The following is a 23400-nucleotide window of genomic DNA, read 5'->3' as shown; positions in this document are numbered from 1 at the left end:
CTACCCTACACCCAAAAACAAAAGCACACATACTCCATCCCAAAACTCTAAAGCCTAGTTTTTTAAGGCCCAAAGGATGACACATACATTCCCTATGCCCTCCTCGCTCAGGGACTGCTCAGAGAAGGAACTCTAATTGGAAGGAGCTATTTCCTGGGGCCCTGCCAAGTAGTTCAAGAACAGCACAGCACACATACGTGAGCAGCTGGTACCCACCCTACACAGCTGGGAAAGGGTAGGCTGCTCCTGGCCTGTTCAGAGAAGTCCTGCTTGAACATATCCCATCAGGTGCCAAGACATGAAGAAGGAAAAACGCCTAATGCTGCAGCTAGCGGTTGGTGCCTTGCACATTCCTCCTGAACTATATAGCCTCCTCGCCCCCGCCCCCACGCAATGGCACATTTCCGCGGGAGACTCAGGCAGAAAGGAGCACTCCGCTCCTAAGCAGGCATTGACACCGCAGAGACAGGACGACAGCCTGCAGCAGAACCAGCCACTACTTTGGAGTCCACACTGAGGGACACTGACCACTTAGCACGGCAGATGTTCAACAGCCACAGGAAAGCTGCACTGCTTCCCCTGGTCTCCAATCACACCACCACCACATCACAAAATGCTTGCCTTCCATCTTAGTGCCATGAGGGCCCAGGCACAAATCTATGACCATACCCTGCGACCAGCTTATCTTTCAAGCTTGGCTGGTGTGCACCTCCACCTAGTGTTTATAGAACGTCACAGCCAGAAGGACCCAGAAAGACCTGGAGACTGACCCAATCCAGAGAGCTCTGGGATATGCTGCCAGGCCTCTTGGTCCCCCTATGCTACAGGACACAGCAGCTTCCTACTCAGCCCCGCTCCCTAATCATTTGGTCGCTCAGTCCCTTATGCACAGACTGCTCACGTGACTGAACAGCAGTACTGCTTCAACTGAGATCAACATGGACCCATCTTCTCTTGGTTTCAGTTCTAGAATGTGAGAAGCCAGCCCAGGAAAGGGAAGTGGTCATCACAGGGTGCATAAGGTCTGCTGGTCAAAGTAAAGGCCTGGGCCAGCAGCCAGCAGTACTCTGCTCGGGGATGAGGGACCCTCTTCCCAAGAAGACAAAGACACTGAAGGGGTCTGTCTCTGAGAAGTCCAATTCGTAGGTTACACGTGGAACACGGCACAGGGCTTTGCAGCAGAGGCCATGCTGTGGCAAAGGGTCTGGGGCACATAGCTGCCCTCAGCCCTGGTTCACTCACCAATGACCAGCAGCACAAGGATGACAATGAGGACTACAAAGAAGGTGTTGCCGTAAGTAACTACCAACTCCACCAGGCGGGACTTGAAAATCTTCTGCCATCTGTGAAGAAAACAAAAAAGCTGAAGAAACAAATACCTACTTAGGACCCAGGGCCCCAAGAACACAAAGCCAGTCTTGCACTCCTCTGCAACGGCTATCCTGAACAGACTCAGGGGCAAGTGCCTGCGGTTCTCCAATTTACATCAGTTCAAGAGTGCGGGGGAAAAATGCTTGTTTGTGCACAGAAATGCCTATAACACAGACAGACAGACACACACACCCCAAAACCTACACTCTTAAAAACGCTTATAGTTTCTGGGGAGGGAAACACAAATGCTCCTTCATGTTACCATTCAAGGATACTTCTCACACAGAGTCCTACAGCTTCAGGGGCAGGGAGACGGAAAGCTTCCCACTGCATTCCTCGACATAATGTTCAAAATGCTTGCCACATACACATGATTTCTTCCAACGGTTTCCCCACATGACACATGTGGGTTCATCTAGACCCCCCACCGCCCTGGATTATTATGAAGCAAACCCAAGACTTTCCCTCATTTCCTTCCATAAATACTTCAGGATGTAACTGTCAGTAAAGAGCCTTTGGAAATGGTTAACACCATCACAATGGTATCAGCAGACCTCAAGAAAATGAAAGAGAATCCGTCATTACTGGAGCCAGAGTCCCAAAGTCCAACTGTTGCAATTTTTTTTTAAACACCTGGTTTGTGTGAATTAGAACCGTCAAGAGTTCTGACTGTGCATTTAGGTGAGAAGCAGCCTCAATCTCTCCTCGCCCTCTCCTGTCTTCTTGCCGAATCTACTTTTTGCAGAAACCAGGTTTTGTCCTACAAAGCTGCCCAGATTGCAGTTCTGAAAGGGCCTCTTCCTCTACATTTCCTCTAAACTGTGTAAGGCTTGAAGAGGTTCAGATCTGGCTTTTGGCAAGTGTACTTCTTAGATAATTACATGTACTTCCTATTTTATCTTATCAGAGATCTATATTTTTATTTTAAAAAGTTTTTAAAACGGGGACACCTGGGTGGCTCAGTTGGTTGAGCCAGTGCCTTCGGCTCACGTCATGATCCTAAGGTCCTGGGATTGAGTTCCGCATTGGGCTCCTTGCTCGGCAGGGAGCCTGCTTTTCTCGATGCCTCTGTCTGCTTCTCTGCCTGCTTGTGTGTACTTTCTCTATCTCTGGCAAATAAATAAAAATCTTTATTAAAAAAATTTTTAAAAGTTTTTAAAACGATTGACAAAGGTTCAGCCTTATTTATAATTTTCTAATTAAAATCAGAATGTGTCCACATTTTAGGTGTAATTAAAAGTTGATTTCCAATTAACTTTGAACAGATTCTCTGTTCATTAAAAGGAACATGGCTTCACCAGTCACAGGCTGAGTAATGCTCATGAGGCCACTATGCAATGCCAGTGGGACTGGCTGGGAGGAGAGAAGTCACCAGTCCAGCTACAACATAACCCCATGGTGCAAGCCTTCCAGACACCAGACTGCCACCCCCTGAACCCTAGGGCAGAGGGCAGCATTCCCAGAAAAATAACTAGAGATAAGTCTTCTCCCTCTTGGAGCATCCTGGAGGCCAGAAGGCAGCATGCACGGGAAAGAAATTAAAAAAGATATGACAAAGCAAAACTGTGTGGAAGGTTGATAATAATAAACACAACCCCTGCCACCTCAAGCCTAGACAGGTTCTGCCAGTTTCCACCTGGCCCCAATTCCAGGGTCTTACCAACCCTGCATGCAGAAGTTACCGGGCTCGGCAACAGTCACCATTCTGCTTGCCTGCTTGCTCCACAGGCCCTACCTTTTGGGAGAAATGAAGGGAATACAGAGAAGCAGCACAGCAAAGACCTCCGCATAGAGGAAGGTGGCGACTGCAGTCCACTGCAGACTCATCGTGTTGCTAGAAGGTTTCCAACAGTGAGATGCGAGCTTGTTTCCTGACACGACACAAAAGGGACAGAAGCTGTTGTAAGAGCCGGGCAGCCACCTTTTACCCTCTACCCCAGCACGCTACTCCAGTCTTTTCGAGCCAGTGGCTGCAGCCGTGCTCAGCTCAGCAGGGAGACTTGGCCAACCGTGCTCAAAGGCCTGACAAACTCCCATTTGCCAGCACGGAGTTACTCGCTGCCCTCCGGAAGGGGCATTAAGAGCCACCTTCCCGGCGAATTCCTTTCCGGATGGAGTTCAGCAAACTCCTTATGCTCAACTGGGAAAGCGTTAGGCGAGACTATAAAGACGGGAGAAAATTCTCAACATCCTTTGGGCCCAGTCAGCCCCAGGGCGGCAGTGTTTCGGTAACGCGCTTTCTCCGAGAGCCGCAGCGCCCCCACACCCCCCCTCCTGGGGAAACCAGGAGGCCCTTCCCGAGCCTTTCCCAAGGAGCCGAGAGAAAACCTACAGCCTAAAAAAAAGCCTTCCGACGCCGCCGCATCGGCCTCCGACGCGGTGGAAGAACTCGGGGTACCTCAGAAAGCCCACGAGAGCGACTCCTACCGGGAGGGAGTCAGGGCCAAATGCGGGTCTCGAGTAAGCACCTCATGACCCCATCCAGGGAAAGTTCTAGAAAAAGCGGTCTTTCCGGAAGCCAGAGGAGCCCCTCCCGACAGCGCGGGTCTGCCACAGCTGCCCACCCGGCTCGAGTCTCCCAGCGCTCCACCCGCGCGGCCCTTCGACGCGGCCCCAGGCCGCCAAGCCCTCCCCGGCAGCCCCGCCCGAGGGGCTTCGCCACCGCCGGTCGCCGGCCCTCACGCCCCCGGGGCCCAACTCCAGCCACCGCCCCGACTCCCCTCAGCCTAGCCGTGCCCCCGTACTCCCGGCTCGGTCCTCGGCCCCGCGCCCCGGGTCCTCTCCGCACTACCCGCCGCTGCCCCCCGTCAAAGGCCCAGACGACCTGGGTGACGGCAGAGCCCAGCCCGGCGCGCGAGCACGCTCACCGAGCTTCCCACAGCCAACGCACACGCCCCGCGGCCGCCGCCACCAAACGCTCCCACCGCAGCCCTGGCCCCGCCCCTTCCCCCCAAGGCCGGAAACCGGAAGCACCTGCCGCGCCCCGACCCCGCTCCCAGCTCCCTACCGCACCCAGGCCCCGGCGACTCCGCCCACGGCCGTTTTCGCCCCGCCCCCCAGCCGAGGCTCCGAAGCCCAGGACTGGAGAAGAGGCTCCTGGAGGCTGGGCGGTGACGCCTCGGCCGCGCGGACAGGACGGGCGGGGCCTTGGCGGGAAAGCCCGGGCCCGCTTCTCTGGCCCGCGGGGTCCTCCCACGTCTCAGTGGTCTGGGGAAGGGGTGGGGCCCAGCCGTGGGGCGAGAACGGGGTGGGGCTCGCCGCTCCTAGGCTCCGCCTCCCGCCCCTCCTCCGCCTCCTCCCCTTCCCCTCGACTCGCCCCTGGGAAGGGGTGGGTGGTGGAGTCACTGTCGGCTTCAGCCAGGCTGCGGAGCGGACGGACGCGCCCGGTGCCCCGGGGAGGGGCGCCACCCGGAGAGGACGAGGAGGCGGTGGAGAGGAAGAGACTCCCTCTTTGCCGACACCTCCCCCTCCCCCCGAGGCTCTGACCCCAGGGGCTAGAGACCTGCCAAGTTTCTCCACCTTGGCTGCGTGAAGAGGCCGCTACCCTGGAGGTCCTGAACCCACCGCACTGGGGGCCCCAGAACCGCCCCAGTGGCCTAACGCGACCATCTCAGGGACCACTGCAAGTTTTCCAGTTGCCTAGACCAGGAGCCGGGGGTCAGAGCAACAACCCTTCCAGCCACCTGCCTCGACTTCTGCCTCAGGCACCAGCCCCAGCCCTGTGCGTCCATCCCAGGTGACATGCCGGTCCTCTCCACCCCCCGGTCCTCGCGGGTGAGCACGCTGAAGCGCACAGCTCTGGTCCTGGCCCTCACGGCCTATGGAGCCCACAAAGTCTACCCTTTGCTGCGGCAGTACCTGGCAGCCACCAGGGGCCCTCAGGTACCAGCCGGGGAGTCCACGCAGGAGGTGTCCGGGGCCACAGCGGCCAAGGCCACCGTGAACCGGGTGTTCCTGCAGCGGCTCTTGGGACTCCTGCGGCTGCTCTTTCCCAGGACCCTGTGCCGGGAGACGGGGCTGTTGGCGCTGCACTCGGCCTCCCTGGTGAGCCGGACCTTCCTGTCCGTGTACGTGGCCCGCCTGGACGGCCGGCTGGCACGCGGCATCGTGCGCAAGGACCCCCGGGCCTTCGGCTGGCAGCTCCTGCAGTGGCTCCTCATCGCCCTCCCCGCCACCTTCATCAACAGTGCCATCCGGTTCCTAGAGGGCCAGCTGGCCCTGTCCTTCCGCAGCCGTCTAGTGGCCCATGCCTACAGCCTTTACTTCTCCCAGCAGACCTACTACAGAGTCAGCAACATGGACGGGCGGCTTCGCAACCCTGACCAGTCCCTGACAGAGGACGTGGTGGCCTTTGCCGCCTCCGTGGCCCACCTGTACTCCAACCTCACCAAGCCACTCCTGGACGTTGCCGTGACCGCCTACACCCTGCTTCGCGCGGCCCGTTCCCGTGGGGCTGGCACAGCCTGGCCCTCGGCCATTGCGGGCCTCGTCGTGTTCCTCACAGCCAACGTGCTGCGGGCCTTCTCACCCAAGTTTGGCGAGCTGGTGGCCGAGGAGGCGCGGAGGAAGGGAGAGCTGCGCTACATGCACTCTCGCGTGGTGGCCAACTCCGAGGAGATCGCCTTCTATGGGGGCCATGAGGTGGGGCAGGTCGGGGTACTGGGCCCGGGGGAGGGGGAGGCAAATAGCCGTGCACAGGGGGCAAAGCCCAGGCCTGGCTGGGGCTCCTGCCAGATGTGCACGGAGGTCACAGAAGACGAAGACTGGGGATGGCAGGTCCTGGGGTTGCCCAGATTTGGGCTCAGAAATGGAGAAGTAGGAAGGCTGGGTGGGGACTGCCCTGGGCCAGCTGCCGGCTTGCACCAGGCCACTTCTGCTTCCTCTCCGTCTCGGGGTGGTTGTCTGGGCCTCGGAGCCGCAGATCCTAGCGGTTTCCCATGCCGGAGCTCCCTGCCTGCTCCACTCCTGCCGCCAGCCGGGAGGAGGCTGCTGCCACCTGGGAGCAGGGACAGTGGGACCCAGCCTGCTGCCTGGCCCCGCGTGGGCCCCCCAGGGCTTTTGAAGGCCGGTATCTGGCCAAGCTGGTGGGCCAGGCAGGCTGGCATTATGGGCGTGACTCAGCCCAAGCGGGGCTTAACGAGCAGCGCCCAGCGCGGCGGCCACAACAGTGGCGGCCCAAAGCCTCCCCTGCCTGAGCCCGCAGGCCAACCCAGCTACCTGCTCAGCCTCCTCCACAGGCCCCCGGCCAGGGATGCCTGGCCCCGGCCGCCACCGCGGAAGGACCAGGACGCACTTCCTGCCAGCCCAGCAGCCACCCTGCCCCCCCCCCCCCGCCCCCCCCCCCCCCCGCCCCTTGGCCGCCCTTCCGCCTGGGTTCCAGGCGGCGCAGCTCCCCAGCAGGCCAAGCCTGCCGGGAGCCTGGCGCTGGAAAGGTTACTGCGGGCCACTGCTCCCTTTATCTTGCCTCAGCCCCTCCCCTTCCTCGTGCCTGGGGTTGCAGCTGCCTCCGGCCCTGCTCTCTGCGACTCCAGTTTCGGTTCCCGAGGGCTTCCCAAGGGAGGGGCATAATGGTATCCACCTCCTGAAGGCCTGTCTGTCCTGTCTGTGTCAAGTGGCCTTTGTGCCCGGACCTGGTCTCACTGGCTGCTCACTGGGCAGAGGCCATGATCTTTTTTTTTTTTTTTTTTTTTTAAAAAGGCTTGTCCCTAAACTCTGCAGAGGGGACATCCCGCGTGTAGGCCAGGCTCCAGATTAGGAGAAAATGCCTGGTGTGTAGCTACAGCCCATCTCCTCTCCCACACGTCGGACTGCAGGGCTTTGGCGGACTGCCACGGCCTTGGGTGAGGCGCCCACAGCTACATCATCGGCCCCGGCTGGCACCCCTGCCAGCTCCCAGCACGAGCCGGGATTGCCAGGGTGCTCAGAGGAGGTGTGCTCGATTCAGGAACCAGGATTGGCTTCAGTGCAAAGCCAATCAATGGGCCAGACCTGGACAGTGGGGGCAGGACGGCCCCAGTGTATGTCCACAGCCTGTCTCTTTTGACCTCAGCTTAAGGGCTAGAAAGTGGTGTGGGGTGACGGGCCCTCGTGATTGCCTTTACTGTGCAGGCATGTGGCTCCCCCCACTTCCACCAGCTGATGTCTCTAGGGACACTAGCCCAGGCTCCATTCGACCGGTTAGGGCGGAGGTGACTGGCTAGAGGGCAGACATCAGTGCTCTGTTCTCATTGAGATCTCGTGGAGGAGGCTCGTTCAGATTTTACTCGCATGCGCACGCGCGCGCACACATGGGTACAAACTCTTGCTGGTTCGAGAACAAGTAGGTCAAAGCATCATTTATGAGAATCTGGTTCTCTCCTAATGACTCTGCCAGCATGTGGTCCAAATTGCACACGTCTGGCTACCCCCAAGCTATCTGAGCTTGGGCAGGTCCCTTTGCCTCTTGGGCTTTGGTGTCCCCAGTACAGTGGACTTGAGAGTACACATAACTGTTGTAGGTGATGAAAGTCAAGTGGAAAGTCAGGTGTGAAAGTACTTGGCAGAGGAGATGGTGCCATGCTGGGCAGCTGTGCTCAGCTGGGGATTGGAGGCAGGGCTGGGGCATGCCCCCCCTGCCGCAAGTAACGAGCCAAGAAACCCCCAACCTAATGGCCGCCTTGCCATGACCCAGTTCCTGGCGCCTCCGGTGTGCCTTCCATTTCCTCTGGCGCCCCCTCATCCAGACCCCATGGGCGCCCCTTTGCCCAGCCGTGGGCAGCCTGAGGTCACGGGTGGTGTGGCCAGTGCAGGAAAGGGGAGGCAAGGGCAGGGCTGGCTTGGGAGCCTGCCCGCCAGGTTTCTGTGGGAGATCGCGGCATATGGTCCTCATCCAGGGGAACCTTGAGCAGGTTGGGGAGGCGAGGTCAAAGTAGACACTCTGGACCCGACTTCCTCAAAACCAAGTACTGCCTTTTGCTTTCCTGTGCTGCCCTTTGCTTAGCTCAAGCTAGTACCCCCCCCCCCCCAGCATTTGCCCAAGGATGTCACGGAGCTCCACAGGGCAAAGAGAGGGGCACGGTAAGTGTCCCGACTAGAGAGGTGCGGTGGAAGGAAGGGATGGTGGGGGTGGGGAGTCCCTTCTGCATTGCGACGGTCCCCTGGGACTATGATGTCAGGCAGTCCCGAATTTTGACAGCCGGCCTCCGTGTAATATGGCCCCGTCGTTACCCTCAGCCCTTGACCTTGTCCTGGCCGTCCAATAGCATGGCATGTATGAGTGGTGCTTCGAGCTTCTCATGGCCTCCATGGGAGCTACCACGAAGCCCCATGGTCTTTCACTGACCCCCCCGGGCCCCCACAGGTGGAGCTAGCCCTCCTTCAGCAGTCCTACCAGGGCCTGGCTTCGCAGATTCACCTCATCCTGCTGGAGCGCCTGTGGTACATCACGCTGGAGCAGTTCCTCATGAAGTACGTGTGGAGCGCCTCGGGCCTGCTCATGGTGGCCGTGCCTATCATCACGGCCACCGGCTATGCAGAGTCAGGTGAGAGCCCGACTGCCATGGGGGCGAAGCCTTCTCCTGTCCCCCCCCCCCCCCCCCCCCCCCGGCCCGGGTCACTAACTGCTGGGCTTGGGGAGCCCCAGAGCCCGGCCGACCCACCTCCCCCTTCTGCTGGGGCCCTGAGGCCCAGCCAGTATCCCGAGCTCAGCAAGGGTCACGCTCCCTTGCTTGTCACTTTGGCTGGTGGGTCATGGGGCTTCCCGTCTCGTCCTCCTGCAGTCTTCCTGTGGCCGCCCTCTGAAAGGTTAACACACGTCCTCGGGCAGAGTCGCTGTTAATATGGAGCTCCTCCCCCACCTAGCCCTGAGAACATTCTAGGGACCAGCCCTGCTGGTGTCTGGTGGAGCTCAGCGTCAAATTTGCTTTCCTGTTGTTTATGTTGCCTGGCTGTTGCTTTATCGGGTCCATGTGTGTCTAAATTCACCCCTCTGGTTACCGATTTCTTGGCTCACCAGTCCTTTTCCACAGCCCAGTTAGTTACCTTCTTACAGATAGAGATCTTCTGGAAGTTCTTTCTGCAAGACTTTTCGTCATGGGAACACGGAGACTATTTTGTTGTCTGAACCATCTTTATTTTACTCTTTTCTCAGACTAAAGTGTAGTTGGGTGTGGAAGCCAAGGCAGGCAGTTACCTTCTCTCAGCCCCTCGACAATAATTGTCTCTGTTGGACAATCTGTCTTTAGCATCTGTGTCCCTCTGGTCACTTTTCGACTTTTCTTCTCTGGCATCCTGCGGTTAACCTACGAAGTGTTTGCCAGTCAGTTTCTGTTTGTCCTGCTTGAGATTTGTTGTATGGCCTTCATATGTTCAGATTTTCCAACATTCTGGAAAATTCTCCACTGATCTTTTATGCTCGCTCATCCATGAGTTTTCTTTTCAGCTGCATCTGATTTGTTGTTTTTATTTTAATTTTTAAATCTCAGTGACTATTTCTATAACTTCCGTTTGCTTCCCTTTCACACAGAAATGTGAAGACAGACATTTTTCTTTTCAGATAGAAACTTTAAACTGTTTTCGTGTCTGATTTTCTCATCATTTGGACTGCTCCTTTGTACACTCCGTGGTCTCTGTCTCTCTCCAACTATTTGATTATCAGAATTCTCGGGAATCTAGGCTTTATTCTCTGTCCGCTGCTCTTCGCTCACGGTGAACTGGTTCCCTGTGGGTTTTGCAACCAGACTCTCATGGGAACCCTGAGTGGCTTAACCCGAGGGGTTATTCCCCAGCGCGGTCTGTATTTGCTTTTGTTGGGGGTGCCACACATGCCCGCACAGGTAATTAACCACTTGAAGGCCATTTTACCTTAGCTTCTCAGCTTGGGGAAAAGGGGTTCCTGAACTTGGAGGCGGTATTAATTTGAACTCCAGACACATAATTATAGATTCTTAGAGAAGACCTTTTGTTTTGAGCACCTAGAGGGCCGGCAGCATAAGAGAAACTTCCGTCTTCTCCCATCTCTGGAGACTTCACGGGAGTACCTAATGGCTGCCTTCTCTCTGTGTTCCTGAAATTTCCCTTCCTTTCCTTGGAGCACAGCTCTGCTTGAAAAGGTGTTACACTTCGAGGTACCTGGTTAGCTCAGTTCGTGGAGCGTGCAACTCTTGATCTCCAGGTTGTGAGTTGGGAGCCCCATGTTGGGTATAAAGGTTACTTTATTTTTTTTTTTAAAAAGATTTTATTTATTTATCAGGACGGGGGGGAGAGAGTGAGCACAGGCAGACAGAGAGGCAGGCAGAGGCAGAGGGAGAAGCAGGCTCCCTGCTGAGCAAGGAGCCCGATGTGGGACTCGATCCCAGGACGCTGGGATCATGACCTGAGCCAAAGGCAGCTGCTTAACCAACTGAGCCACCCAGGCGTCCCTAAAGGTTACTTTAAAAAAAAATGTTTTTAATAAAAAAACTAAAGGTGTTATATTCTATGCAATTTGGTAGTAAGAGGGTTTTCTATTTTTTAAGACTTATTAGAGAGAGAGAGTGCACACACACGCGCACACAAGTGGGGAGCAGCAGAGACAGAGGGGGAAGCAGGCTCCCCGCTGAGCAAGGAGCCCGGTGTGGGACTCCATCCCAGGCCCCCAGGATCATGACCGGAGCCAAAGGCAGAAGCTTAACTGACTGAGCCACCCAGGTGCTCAGCAAGAGGGTTTTCGACTGCATATGAGAGAGAGCCTGACTTGTTTCAGAGCTGAAGTCTTGGACTCTCTCCCTATTTGTGTCTCTACCTTGGGGCTTCTGTACTGTCGGCTGTCCTTCTCTGGGGAAGGATCTCATTGGAGGGGGCTTATTACTTTCCACCACAAAAGCCTTTCAGAAAGGGTGGCCTGGACTTAGATCCAGGTACCAGACCCAGTCGGCACCCCCGGCCTGGAGCATGTGCAAATCCACCCACGACAAAACTGACCTGCCACTACTCTCCTCCATCGCTGGCGTTGGAGCCCGTCTCATACCCAAGGCCCCTCCTTCCTGTGAAAGCCTAGGACTTTCTGGACCCTCTGCTCCACCAGACTTTGTGGGCAATTCAAAGAAGCATGAGTTCTTGTCCCTGGCCTTGTGGCCCTTTATAGTTAGTTACTGTGAAAATGTGAAACACTCCAGCCTGCCTTGCTCACTCCACTGTCTTACTGGCCTCCCTGCTCTTCCCCTGAAGCAAGGCTTCTGCCCCCAGGCCTTAGCAAGTGCTGCTCGCTTTGCCGGGAATGCTCTTTCCTCTGACGCGACCACCGCCCCCGCCATCCTCTTCCCCGCCCCCGCCTCGCTGCTCTCCCAACGCCCAACGCCCCATCTGGTCCACTTCCCCATTTCGTCTCTTGTCGCTCTGCCACTTGCTGCTGTGCTCAGTGGAGGCAGGGATTTTTGTTTGTTTTGTCCTTGCTATATACCCGGTACCTGGAGGCTCGTGAGGGCTCTGGGTGCTTCGAGGAAGCTGAGAGCCCTGGGGACCTATGGGAGCAGGCAGACATTGACCAACTGGGGAAAATTTAGGTCCCTGTGCCCTTCTGGCCTGCTAGAGCTGCAAGGCTGGAAGGCCCAGAGGAAGGACAGCCTTGCTGTGACCAGCTGCCTGGTGTCCTGCCTCCAGGCGCTGGTCTTGGCTGCCCGAGCCTCCGAGGGAACCTGCAGAGGGTGATCAGTTCTGTCTCCAGGGGGTGCCAGCTGGTGCCAGCATGCCCCCCAGCAACTGCAAACCCTTTCCCTTTGTGCGTATCCGCTGTCAGGCTTTTAGGACGTTCAGGGAGGATAGCTTATGCCTCCCCTGCCTGTTGGGGGCTCTGTCCCTGGGGGCATGGTGGAAGGGCAGGCCCAAGACCATAGACTGCCAGGATTAGTCACCACCCCCCGCCCCCGCTGCCCTGTCCTCTTCCGGAGATTCCTGGGCCAGGCCCAAGAAAAGGCAGTGCGGGGCAGTCAGGCCATCCATCCCATGCCTTTTCCACCGGCTACTGCCCTGGAAGCCATATGCCCCGAGCTGGCTCCCTGCTCCTTCCCAACCCCACCCCTGCCGTCATATCCCTAAGGCTTCCACCTCGAAGTGACATAGGCCCCTGGAGAGAGTCCTTGGGCCTTTCACGGGACCTTCCTTCCTACCGCTTTGGCCCCAGGAGGCTCAGCTTACCCCGAGTACCCCAGTGGGCACTGCTCACTCTCCCACACTTCAGGACCCTCAGAGTCCGCCGCCCCCTTGCTCCCCATCACCTTTTCCAGAACATTCCTTGTGTAAAAGCCCTGCCTTCCTGGGAACTCTAAGGGTCATGGGAGTTAAAACCACTGACAGAAGATGACTGAAGTGAGCAGCCACAGGGTCTAGACTGAAACAGAAAAGGAGGTCGGGAGAGAGAAAAAGGCTCCCAAAGAGAAACAGGGACATCAGGGACCACAGAATACAGTGTCGAGGGATGAGATGAGGGAGTAATGGGGGTAGCACTGGAGGTCCAAAAGGGACATTCATGTTGGAAAGCGTTAGGGGTCCAACAGCTCTAGGCGTTGCACGGTGAGGTGCAGGTGTGGCCCGAGAGGTGCTGCCGTCGTTAGTAAGAGGGCACCAAGCGAGGGCAGTTCAGGGGAAAGGAGCTGGTCGCGCCGACAAAGAAAGCCCGCTGCCTCGTGGGTCATTTTCTCATCCAGATCATTGAGATGTAATTAACATCCCATACAATTGAGACTTTTAAAGTGTATGATTAAGTGGTTTTTAACATATCAGTGAAATTGTACGACCATCACCACTAAGTCCAAAACATCGTCATCACCCCAAAAAGAAACCCTGGACTCATTAGCCATCACGCTCTCCGCAGCACTCCCCGCCCCCAGCCCCCACTCTTCTTTCTATTGCTTCGGATCAGCCCCTTGTGGGCCCTTCCCGTGAAGGGAATCGCCCAATCTACAGCCTTCGGTGCTGACCTTCTCTTACTTAGCATCACGTTTTCAAGGGTCATTCACGTTGTAGGTTGAATCGGCCCTTCACTGCCTTTCACAGCCAAATTATCCACACGTGCCAGTTTCCTGAGCTGTCCATCCACTGATGGACACTTGGGCCGTTTATGCGTTTGGTTGGTGACGAATCGTGCTGCCATGATCATTTGTGTACGGGTTTTCGTGTGAACGTGCATTTTTTGTTTCTCGCGGATGCATACCCAGGAACAGCATGGCTGGGGCCCATGGTAACTCTTTGTGGAACTTTTTGAGGAACCAGCAGACTGGTGTCCACATGGGCTGCGCCATTCTGCAACACCAGCCATCCTCGTGGGCGGGAAGAAGTAGTAGTTCATTGTGGTTTTGATTTATGTTTCCCTGATGACCAAAAATGTTGAGCGCCTTTTCATGTGCTTGCTGGCCACTTGGTGATCTAGGAAATACCATAGAATTTTCTCTTCACATCCTTTGCCTATGGTTTCCTTGGGTTTTCTTTGTTGTTAAATGGGAAAAGTGTTTGTTTTTTTTTTTTTACATATTCTGGATATGAGACCCTTATTGGACACATGATTTGCAGGTGTTTTTTCCCAACCTGTAGGTTGTCTTTTTGCTTTTTGCATGGTTCCCTTGGGTGAAGCTCATTTACTGTTTTTCTTTTGTTGCCTGTGCCTTCGGTGTCGTATCTAAGGAGCCATACATAATCCCAGCTCAGAAAGACTTATGGCTGCTCTTTTCCCAGAGTTTTCTAGTCTAAGCTCTCACGAGAGTTAGTTTTTGTAGGTGGTGTGAGGTAGGGTGTCTTCTGCAAGCGGATGCCCAGCTGTCCCAGTACTGTCTGCCGAAGAGACTCTCCCTTCCCCTCGTGAGTCTGTTTTGATCTTCCACGGCTCCCTCCTTCCCACTGTGCTCCACAGACCCCGAGGCAGTGAAGAAGGCGGCCTTGGAGATGAAGGAGGAGGAGCTCGTGAGCGAGCGCACAGAAGCCTTTACCATCGCCCGCAACCTCCTCACAGCCGCTGCAGATGCCATCGAGCGGATCATGTCATCCTACAAGGAGGCAAGCCCCCCCCCAGCTCAGCGCCGCCCCCTCCCACCGTGCCTGTCCCCTGTCCCCCAGCTGGCGGCATCTGAGCCAGGGTCACCCTGCCCTCAGGTGACGGAGCTGGCCGGCTACACAGCCCGAGTACACGAGATGTTCCAGGTGTTTGAAGATGTCCAGCACTGCCGTTTCAAGAGGCCCGGGGAGCTGGAGGACACTCAGGCGGGGCCTGGGGCTGTGGCGAGGCCTGGAGTCCGTATAGAGGGGCCCCTGCAAATCCGAGGTAAGGGCACAAAAGAAAGAGATGCAGTCCCTGAGTAGAGGGGCTCACTGTCCGATGTGGGCAGCAACGGAAACTTCCAGACCACAGCAGGGGCCAGGGTGCTGTGGAAGAGGGGCCCAGGCATCCAAGCCTCCATTACAGGAGTGCCAGGAAGAGTGACATTGCCCCCCCCAACCCGAGCGCGGCACCAGACACTGTTCAGGGATAGTCTCGTGGAAGCCCCACCATATTCCCCGGGGAGCCCCCGGACCCGCGCGCAGGCGGGGTGGGGGCGCGTGGAACCCACAAGAAGGAAGGGGGTGCTGCTGCTCCCTCCATTCGTCCATTGCATTCTCCCTCCAGGCCAAGTGGTAGACGTGGAACAAGGAATTATTTGTGAGAACATCCCCATCATCACGCCCACGGGAGAGGTGGTGGTGGCCAGCCTCAACATCAGGGTAGGTCAAGGGGGCGGGGTGAGGCGTGGTTTGCCTGACCCAGGAGTGCTGGCAGCCCCGGGCTGAACTCCAGGGCCTGGGGCTTGGCCTTCTGCATCTGCGAGCCCCCCCGCCTTTGGTATCCAGCCTACTGGGCCTGCGTATGTTGTCATTCCCAAGATCCCCTTGGCAGGTAGGCTAAGGTCCAGGCGAAACACCTAGAAGGCTCTGACTGTGGGTTCTGTCGCCATGCAGTCATGAAAGTGGCAATTACCAGGAGTGGCCAAAGGTCGCCCAAGGGCTCCTGGCCCTGGCCCCATCATTGCCACCTCCCACCCCAATCCCTGAGAAGCCCAGGACCTGGGGACTCGGTTTCAACTCCAGTGACCTGAGCTTAAGGCCCCACCCATCTGCTTCAAGAAGCCCCCAGTGTAGGTGTGCGCTGGGTACCCCTGGCCCCTGGGAGGGCCCTCAGCCTCTACAAAGGCCGTCTGTGAAAAGCAAGTCCTAGTGGCCAACCCCACCAGTCACCTGCATCCCTAGCCAGAGCTTCAGACAGGGTCAGGAAGTGGTAGAATGAAGGCGAGACCTGTGGGGGTGGGGTCAGTGCCAGAAACGAGATGGAGTCATTCATTCATCCCCAGGCCGGGCCCTGGAAACCAGGATAAGCTGGAAGGGCACTGCCCTCAGGAAGGCCCCACACTGGGTCGCCTCAAGTATTGCAGATGTCCCCAGTTAGCTGCCCAGGATCCTGTAGGGGCCACAGGAAGGGTGGTCCTGTGTGTGAGGTGAGTAGAGGTCACCTGAAGCTTACCCCAGGAGCCTCAGGGTGGATGGGCCGCAGGAGGAAGAGGGCCTCTCCCAGTGGACAGGCAGATGACAGGCACTGAAGGGGCAGGAGCGCAGAGCTGGGGGACTTTGGGGCATCATGTTCCTGGCTGCAGAGCCTGGTCATTTGGAGTCACAGCTGGGCAGGGAGTTACGGGGAAGAGGCAGGTGGGGGTTCTGGGCCTGGTAGTGCTAGTGGAGGCTCCTTTCCTTGATCTGCTGAGAGGGGCCCTGAGAGCCAGTTGGAGGCCGGGCACATTTCGTTATCCCAAGCAGCACGGGACAGTGGTATCATCCCTGTTGTCCCTGGCCGTGGTCACTCCTGGGGTGTGGCAGGGAGCCACAAATGCCTGGCTTTTCCAAGGCAAACAACTGCCCCTGCAGACCCAGTGACAGCCAAGTAGGCAAAGGGCAGGGGCCCTGGCTTGGCAGGGCGCAGCTGGCAAGGGAGCAAGACCAGGTGAGGAGGGGTGACTGGGACAAGAGTGGGGATGGAGGCCAGGTGGAAGCCAGGTGGAAGCCAGGTGGAAGCCAGGTGGAAGCCAGGTGGAAGCCAGGCTCCGGGGCTGGGAGGAGCGGTTCCCAGGCAGCGGGGCAAGAAGGATGGCAGAAGAGGGAGAGGCCCAGGGAGGGGCCCAGGGAGACTCCAGGGTGCTGACTGGGGGAGAGCCAGGCCTGACACACTGGCCCCTGCACATGGATTGTGGAGGAGGGAGGCCCAGCCTCCCCACCCCCGGACCTGTGAGGGCATTTACGGTCTATCAGGACCACAAAGGGAGGGGCTGGGGCAGCAGGAGGGGCTTCTCTCCGGGTTCTGGAGGCCAGAGGCCAGATCGGGGGGCTGTGGAAGGGTCTGCTCCAGGCCTCCCCCAGTTTGGGTGCTTTACTGGCCATCAGTGGGGTTCTGGGCTTCCAGAAGCCTCGTGTCGAGCTCTGCCCTCCTCTTCACATGGCCTTCCCCCCATGTGCATGTCTCTGGGTCCAAATGATCCCTTTTACTAAGGATGCCAGTCACACTGGATTACGGGCCCCCCACTCCAGGCTGACCTCATCTAAATTTAACTAATTATATTTGCAAAGTGTCTTTTTCTAAATTAGATCACATTCTCAGGCCTTGGGGGTTAGGACTCCAATGTGTGTCCCAGGGGGCACCGCTCCATCCATAACACGGTCTCACTCAGACCTCTTGGGGACTGCACAGCAGTGTCCCTGCTAGGTCACACTGTGAGAGAGCAGAGCTCAACATGGCGATGGGGGGGCAGGGGTTGCGCCCCAGGGGTCCTGCCATCTCACCCCTCCTTTCTGCACACTCCCTGCCCCCAGCTCAGCTGGCCTCTTTCCCCCAGCAGGCATTTCCTTAAGACCAGCAGGCACCACATAATGGGCTAACTGGGCATCCTGAGCTGCTTGTTGCTGAACCCCGGGGTCCCAGAGGCATCTGCCCAGTGCCCTAGCACCCGCAGAGACAGTGAGGCCTACAGGGGCAGCAGGTTTGGCAGGGCATTAGGGACAGAGTTGGAGGTTTCTTCTGTCCCCCTAGAACTTGAAAGGAAGCACCTTTCCCAGGACAGTTCCTCAAGGGAAAGCAGCTCTGCTGGGGAAGCGAAGACACGGGAACTGTCCTGGTTAGTCCAAGAGAGGCAGGACGGCAGGGAAAGAGGGTGACAGTAGCTCTCTGGGGCCTTCCTCCTGCTGGCCCCACGCTCTGTGGTGCATGTCAGAGGCTGGGGGGCCAGGCCAGGACCCAGAACAGGTGTGTGGTTAGGGCCCTGGCTCCTGGACCTCGCCTTCAGGCCCCACTGCCCCTCACTGAGGGGCTGAGAGCAGCCCACCTGGCAGCCCGGGCGTGGACCCCAGCACGGGGCCCAGCGGAGAGGAGGGAGGTGGGCATGGCCCCCCAGGTACCAGCGCGGCTGCCGCTCCCCGCAGGTGGAAGAGGGCATGCACCTGCTCATCACCGGCCCCAACGGCTGCGGCAAGAGCTCTCTCTTCCGGATCCTTGGCGGCCTCTGGCCCACGTACGGCGGCGTGCTCTACAAGCCCCCGCCGCAACGCATGTTCTACATCCCCCAGAGGTGAGGGGAGGTGGGGAGCCCAGCCTCTACCCCTTCCCACCTGGGGCACCTGCCCCCGCCAGAGCCCGAGGGAACACGCCTCCTCCCCCTGCCGCACCCCCCCCCCCAGCCTTGGCCCTACTCGTCCGTGTGGTGCGTGTGCGCGCAGAAAGGCGGTGTGGTGCGCACGCGCCCCCCGGTGGAGCGGTGTGGGTGTGTGTTGGTGCATGTGCGTGAGCGTGTCTGAGGTGCGCATGCACCCGTACGCGCAGGGGGTGGGGGGCATAGCGTGTGTGCAGTGCGTGGTGTGTGTGCAGGGCGGCCGGTGGCGGGGATCCGCGGGCCTTGAGCGCACCCCATGCCCGGCCCCCGGCCCGAAACCGAGCCCGCCCAGGCGCAAGGGGTCCGGAGGCAGGGCCAGGCCTGCCCGTCCTGACAGGCGGCGCACCCGCAGGCCCTACATGCCGGTGGGCTCCTTGAGGGATCAGGTCATCTACCCAGACTCTGTGGAGGACATGCGAAGGAAAGGCTATTCAGAGCGGCACCTGGAAGCCATCCTGGACATCGTGCACCTGAACCACATCCTGCAGCGGGAAGGAGGTAGGGGAGGACGTGACACATGTCACTGGTCAGCGCCAGAGAGGGAGCTGTCCATCGCTTGCCTTCTGTTCCGAGACTCAGCTGGGGAGCTGCTGCCACCCCCACCCCCAACTCCCTCTTGGTCCCTGAGGGATGAAGAGAACTCCGACATCCAGGAGTCCAGAGAGCTAGGCGCCCTGGAAAGCGCCACCCCTTTGGGTGCCCCAGAGCTCACTGGGCAAGGCAGGCCCGGCACAGCAGGAGGCATCCAGCGGGGGATGGGGTAGGCGCTCACTTTCCGCTCTGGACACCCTCTCCAGGCTCTGGGGCTCAGTGGCCAGGAGGGCCCTGTGCGCCAGGTAGGGAGCCCTGGCTTTCCCTGACTGTGAAGGAAGCCTTTGGAAGGCTCTAGGCAGGGAAGTGACGGGTTCGTGTCTCATTTTAACAAGAGGACAGACCCAGGCGTGAGCCAGTCAGCTGCAGAGAAGGTGAGCCCAGGGTGTGTGTGCAGAGGGCCTCTAACACAGGAGGCAGGAGAGAGCGGGAGGGGGCACGTGGGTTTCTGGCTTGAGCCTGGGAGGTGCCATCCCCTGGGAAGGAGACTGCAGGACTGGAGGGACAGGCCGGTAGCAAGAGAAGGCATTGGTCAGGGCTTGTCAGCTGTGTCCACAAATGCTCGCTGTGCCCAGAATGGGGGAGGAGGGGAGGGCAGCCCGGGTGCAGGGGGGATCCAAGGTGGGGCTGCACTCAATTTTTTTAGTGAGATCTGAAAAGCAGGGTCCCGCTTCCTGCCTCCATCACTAGGGGACGCTTGACCAGGCACCCTGTGTCCAGGAGCGCCCCCCCCCCCCCCCACGCCTGTCTTCACGGGCACCCTGAGTGCCTATTAGCATTGAGTTCAGCTGGGAGTAACACAACCCCTTCCCCCCAACACTGGCTCAAATCATTCACGAGTTTATCTTCCTGTGACATCGAAGTTGTGAGGAAAGCAGGCGACGATGGACGGAGGCAGCCTAGCTCTGTGAAGGCCCCTCAGGTTGCTCAGCTCTCTGTGGCCTCCTTTCCCGAAGTCACCTCCTGATCTAAGACGGCTCCTCGGGCTGTCACATCGCACCCCAGGCCATGGGATGGAGAAAGGGGGAAAGACCAAGGGTACCTGCCATCTCTCTTTTGAAGAAAGCTCCAGAAGCTGGCGCATGTGTAACATACTGAAATCGTATTGGCCAGAATTCGGTTCCATGGTGATACTTCACCTCAAGACAAGCTGCAGAATACAGCCTTTTTGGCAGGGAACTTCCAGTCCCGTGGGAGAAGCCTTCTGGGGAGACCCCATCGGCCATCCCTGGGGCTCTGCCACACCCACCGCTGCCCGTGGATGGACGCGCTGGCTGGCTCTCGGGTCTGGCGAGCATCTTGGGGCTGCCGCAGCTCAGCCATCCCAGCTGAGCAGCTCAGCCACCTGAAGTGTGCCGCGTCCCCATGCGAGGAGTCAGCAGGGTCGGTCCCCTCTGAGGGCCGTGGGGCGTGGAGCCACCCCAGGCCTGGCTGTCTTCTCCCTGTGTCTTCCTGTGGCCTTCCCTCTGTGCATGTCTGTTTCCAGTTTTCCCCTTTACGTGGGGATGTGGTCCTGGGGGACGGGGCCCCCCTCATGACCTCGTGACAACTGTCCCTTCTGTAAAGCCCGTGTCAGCAAGTAAGGCCATGTTCTGTGGTCCCAGGCCTCAGGATGCCCATGTGTCTTTTGTTGGAGGGGCCACAATTCTGCTTGCAAGTCAAGATCAAGATCACCTCCAGATAGATAAGCGTCCAGGGTGCGTGGACCCAGCCTTCTCCAGGGTCCGATAGGTCCCCGTGTCCCGCTCTCACTGGTCTCTTCAGGCCCTCCTGCTGGGCCTGGGTCTGGGCCCCCTGCAGGTGCAGCCCCAGCCCTTGCTGAAGCACACCGAAGCCCTTTGCCCCTGCCTAGGTTGGGAGGCTGTGTGCGACTGGAAGGATGTGCTGTCAGGGGGGGAGAAGCAGAGAATCGGCATGGCCCGCATGTTCTACCACAGGTGAGCTGGGGGCCCCCAGGAGGCCAAGTGGGACAGCCAAGTACCCTATGGCCCTTAGGGGGCCTCACCCCGGCTTGGGCCCAGCCAGCACTGGGCAGAAAAAGCAGAATCAGTGTGCAGATAGGGGTTCCCACAGGGGGGGGGGGGCGGGCCAAGGCTTCTGTGAAGGAGAGCACACAACCCTAGCGCCTTTGCACCCCACATGCGCCCAGGCCCAAGTACGCCCTCCTGGACGAGTGCACCAGCGCTGTGAGCATTGACGTAGAAGGCAAGATCTTCCAGGCGGCCAAGGACGCCGGCATTGCCCTGCTCTCCATCACCCACCGGCCCTCCCTATGGTACGTGCCCTCCCTTCCCGCCCAGAGTTGAGAGGAGGGAGCACCCCACCTGCTGGGTGGCTGGGGCGTGGCGGGAGTAGGGGGGAGGCTGGGCTGAGTCTCCAGGTCTCCATCTGAGCAGCCTCTGCTCCTCCACCCCCGGCCCAGGAAGTACCACACGCACTTGCTACAGTTTGACGGGGAGGGGGGCTGGAAGTTCGAGAAGCTGGACTCTGCTGCCCGCCTGAGCCTGACCGAGGAGAAGCAGCGGCTTGAGCAGCAGCTGGCGGGCGTTCCCAAGATGCAGCGGCGCCTCCAGGAGCTCTGTCAGATCCTGGGCCAAGGCCCCGGAGTCCTCCAGGGTGCTCCTCTCCCTTGAGCCCTGGAATCACATGAAGGAAACAGCCTCACTCGCCCACCCACCCCTGCGCCTGGCACGGCACTGCCGCAGGCCTACCCTGCATGCCTTTCCCTCACAGGCCTCCTGGCGGTGGGCCTGCCCTGTCCAGAGGACTTCCAGCAAAACCACGTGCCTCTCGGGGGGCGGGGGGGGGGGCTTCCCTGGGTGGGGCAGGTGGTCCTTTCTTCTCTTCCAGGAGGGGTGAGGGGTGGAGTGGAGCCCCCCAGCTCGCACCACCAGCCCAGTCTGTGCGGAGCCTTGCATGGGGGGCTCTGCTGTCCTGACGCCCTAGTCCCCCTTATTCCCTTCAGTCCCTGGAGACCCCACGTGGCTACCACCCAAACGGCCCACCAAGGCTCCCACCCCGTGGGACCCCCCTTCCCACTGTAGAAACCACCAGGCAGGACCCGGGGGCAGGCCACTTGCGTGCCCCCCCTCTTCCCGCCAGTTGTCTCCAGGAGCCCGCGGGAGAAAGGGCTGCACAGCATTTCTTAGCGAGCCATGGTAAGAATGTAGCCCCTGCCCGTCTTGGCCCCCAGCCTCCTCTCCTTCCACAAGCTAATTTATTCGGTTCCTGTTTGGAGCCATCTCGATTGCCAATAGGAGCACCCTGCCAGCAAGGGAGAGGCGGCCCAGGGCCCTGGTCCTCCCACGGGCGGCCTTGCCCTTGAGCCAATCCCTGGCAGCCTGTGGCCCCGCCAGCCTACACTGCCAGCCACCTCCGTGGGGTGGGGGGAGGTACAGGTCCACCAAAGGGGGAAGCGGGCGCTAGGGCTGCCGGGCATGAGGGCACCTGTGTGCCCAGCTTAGTGCCAAAGAGGGGTCAGCCAGGGGAGCTGTCTCTGCAAAGCCAGCCCCCACCCACGAGGGAGACCCCACCACAGCCACCGCATGTGCCTTTCCAGGTCCTCAGCCCTCTGGCCGGGGAGCACCCCTCGACCCCTCAGTAAAAGCCTCCTGTGGAAAGTGCGTCCTGCCTCCAGCCTCTCTGTCTGGCAGGGCTGGGGGGCGGGGATGGGGAGGGGCAGCAGGTGGCCTGGGGCGGAAGGAGTAACCTCAGCCCCTGCCCCCACCCAAAGACAAGTCAGCATATTCTCCAGCCCACGGTGGGGAGGCAGATTTAACAACATCTCATGAAAACATTGGCTGAGTGCAGTTAGGACTCGGGACCAATCCTGGGCCCAGTCCCTGCTGCGGAGAGCCACCGTGGGGCGAGCAGCAGAGTGGGCTGGGGGACAGGCCCAGAGAAGCAGGAGTCCCGACCCCATGGGGCAAAGGGAAGCAGGGAAGAAGGAGTTCTAGACCTTCTTGGAAGAGGGACCGCTGGCAGAAAAGCCCAGGAGCCCATCAGGAGCGAGACACAAGTCATCAGTGTGGTGCAGAAGGCAGAGGAAGGGAAGGGCTGGGGCTGTGCCAGGGAGCCGGGACTGACTTCAGAGGCAAGGAGAAGCTGCCAAAGGGTGTTGGGCAGGATGGAAACAGCACGCAGTCACGCCTGTGGCTGCCGGTGTGGAGGACGGTTTGCAGGGAGGCAAGAGCACACAGCTCGGTCCTCACTCTTCTGCTGGTGGAAAGGGAGACGGAGCAGCCGCTGTGAAGGCTACGTGTGCGGTCCCCACAGGAGCCAGCACTCCACTCCTAGGCTTAAACCCAAAACTGAAAACAGGTGTTCAACCAAAAACTGAAAACAGGTGTTCAACCAAAAACTTAGATGTGAATGTACGTAGCGGGGCTATTGGTGGTAATCAAAAAGCAAAAACAACCCAGAAGTCCATCAGCATGAATGGAGAAACCAGATGTGGTCTCTATACAACGGAATGCCATTCGGCTAAAAAAAGAGTGAGGTTCTGACCCCTGCTACAAAGCTGGAGGAACTGTAAGAATGTGACACTGAGTGAAGGAACCCAGACAGGGGAGGAAGGCCACACACACCGACTTCCCTGGGAGGAAACATCCAGAATAGGCAAATCTGTACAGACGCAAAGCAGAGCACTTGTTGCCATGGCTGGAACTGTAGAGGTGATGGTCACAGAACACCGGGAATGTACTAAATGTCACCGAATTGTGCCCTTTAAAAGGGTTAATTTCATGTTATGTGAATTTCACTTCAAAAAAAT

The 23400-nt window shown here is 58.6% G+C and overlaps 1 protein-coding gene and 1 long non-coding RNA gene across 2 annotated transcripts; one reads left to right on the top strand and one right to left on the bottom strand.

Annotated features, from left to right (window-relative positions):
• Positions 1 to 1245: 1245 nt before the first annotated feature.
• LOC132007564 (uncharacterized) lies at positions 1246 to 4347 on the bottom strand. The gene is made up of 3 exons (XR_009401393.1): positions 4239 to 4347; positions 3107 to 3242; positions 1246 to 1343 (listed from the first exon to the last, which is right to left on the bottom strand). It is a non-coding gene; the product is annotated as an uncharacterized LOC132007564 (long non-coding RNA).
• Positions 4348 to 4630: 283 nt separating this feature from the next.
• Positions 4631 to 22252, top strand: ABCD1 (ATP binding cassette subfamily D member 1). The gene is made up of 10 exons (XM_059385759.1): positions 4631 to 6012; positions 8711 to 8891; positions 14231 to 14373; positions 14470 to 14638; positions 14981 to 15075; positions 17812 to 17957; positions 18391 to 18536; positions 20482 to 20566; positions 20779 to 20904; positions 21052 to 22252. Exons 1-10 carry the CDS (start codon positions 5113 to 5115, stop codon positions 21260 to 21262), a joined length of 2202 nt encoding a protein of 733 aa, XP_059241742.1. The 5' UTR covers positions 4631 to 5112; the 3' UTR covers positions 21263 to 22252.
• Positions 22253 to 23400: the final 1148 nt, after the last annotated feature.

Source organism: Mustela nigripes, chromosome X, assembly GCF_022355385.1.
Source record: "Mustela nigripes isolate SB6536 chromosome X, MUSNIG.SB6536, whole genome shotgun sequence".
NCBI classification, from domain to species: Eukaryota; Metazoa; Chordata; class Mammalia; order Carnivora; family Mustelidae; genus Mustela; species Mustela nigripes.
This window is presented reverse-complemented; position numbering and strand designations above follow the sequence as displayed.

Coding starts and splice junctions, on each gene's coding strand:
- ABCD1 (XM_059385759.1), top strand. CDS start 5,113: ATGCCGGTCCTCTCCACCCCCCGGTCCTCGCGGGTGAGCACGCTGAAG. Junction 6,013..8,710: donor CCTTCTATGGGGGCCATGAG/GTGGGGCAGGTC, acceptor GGGCCCCCACAG/GTGGAGCTAGCCCTCCTTCA. Junction 14,374..14,469: donor TCATGTCATCCTACAAGGAG/GCAAGCCCCCCC, acceptor CCCTGCCCTCAG/GTGACGGAGCTGGCCGGCTA.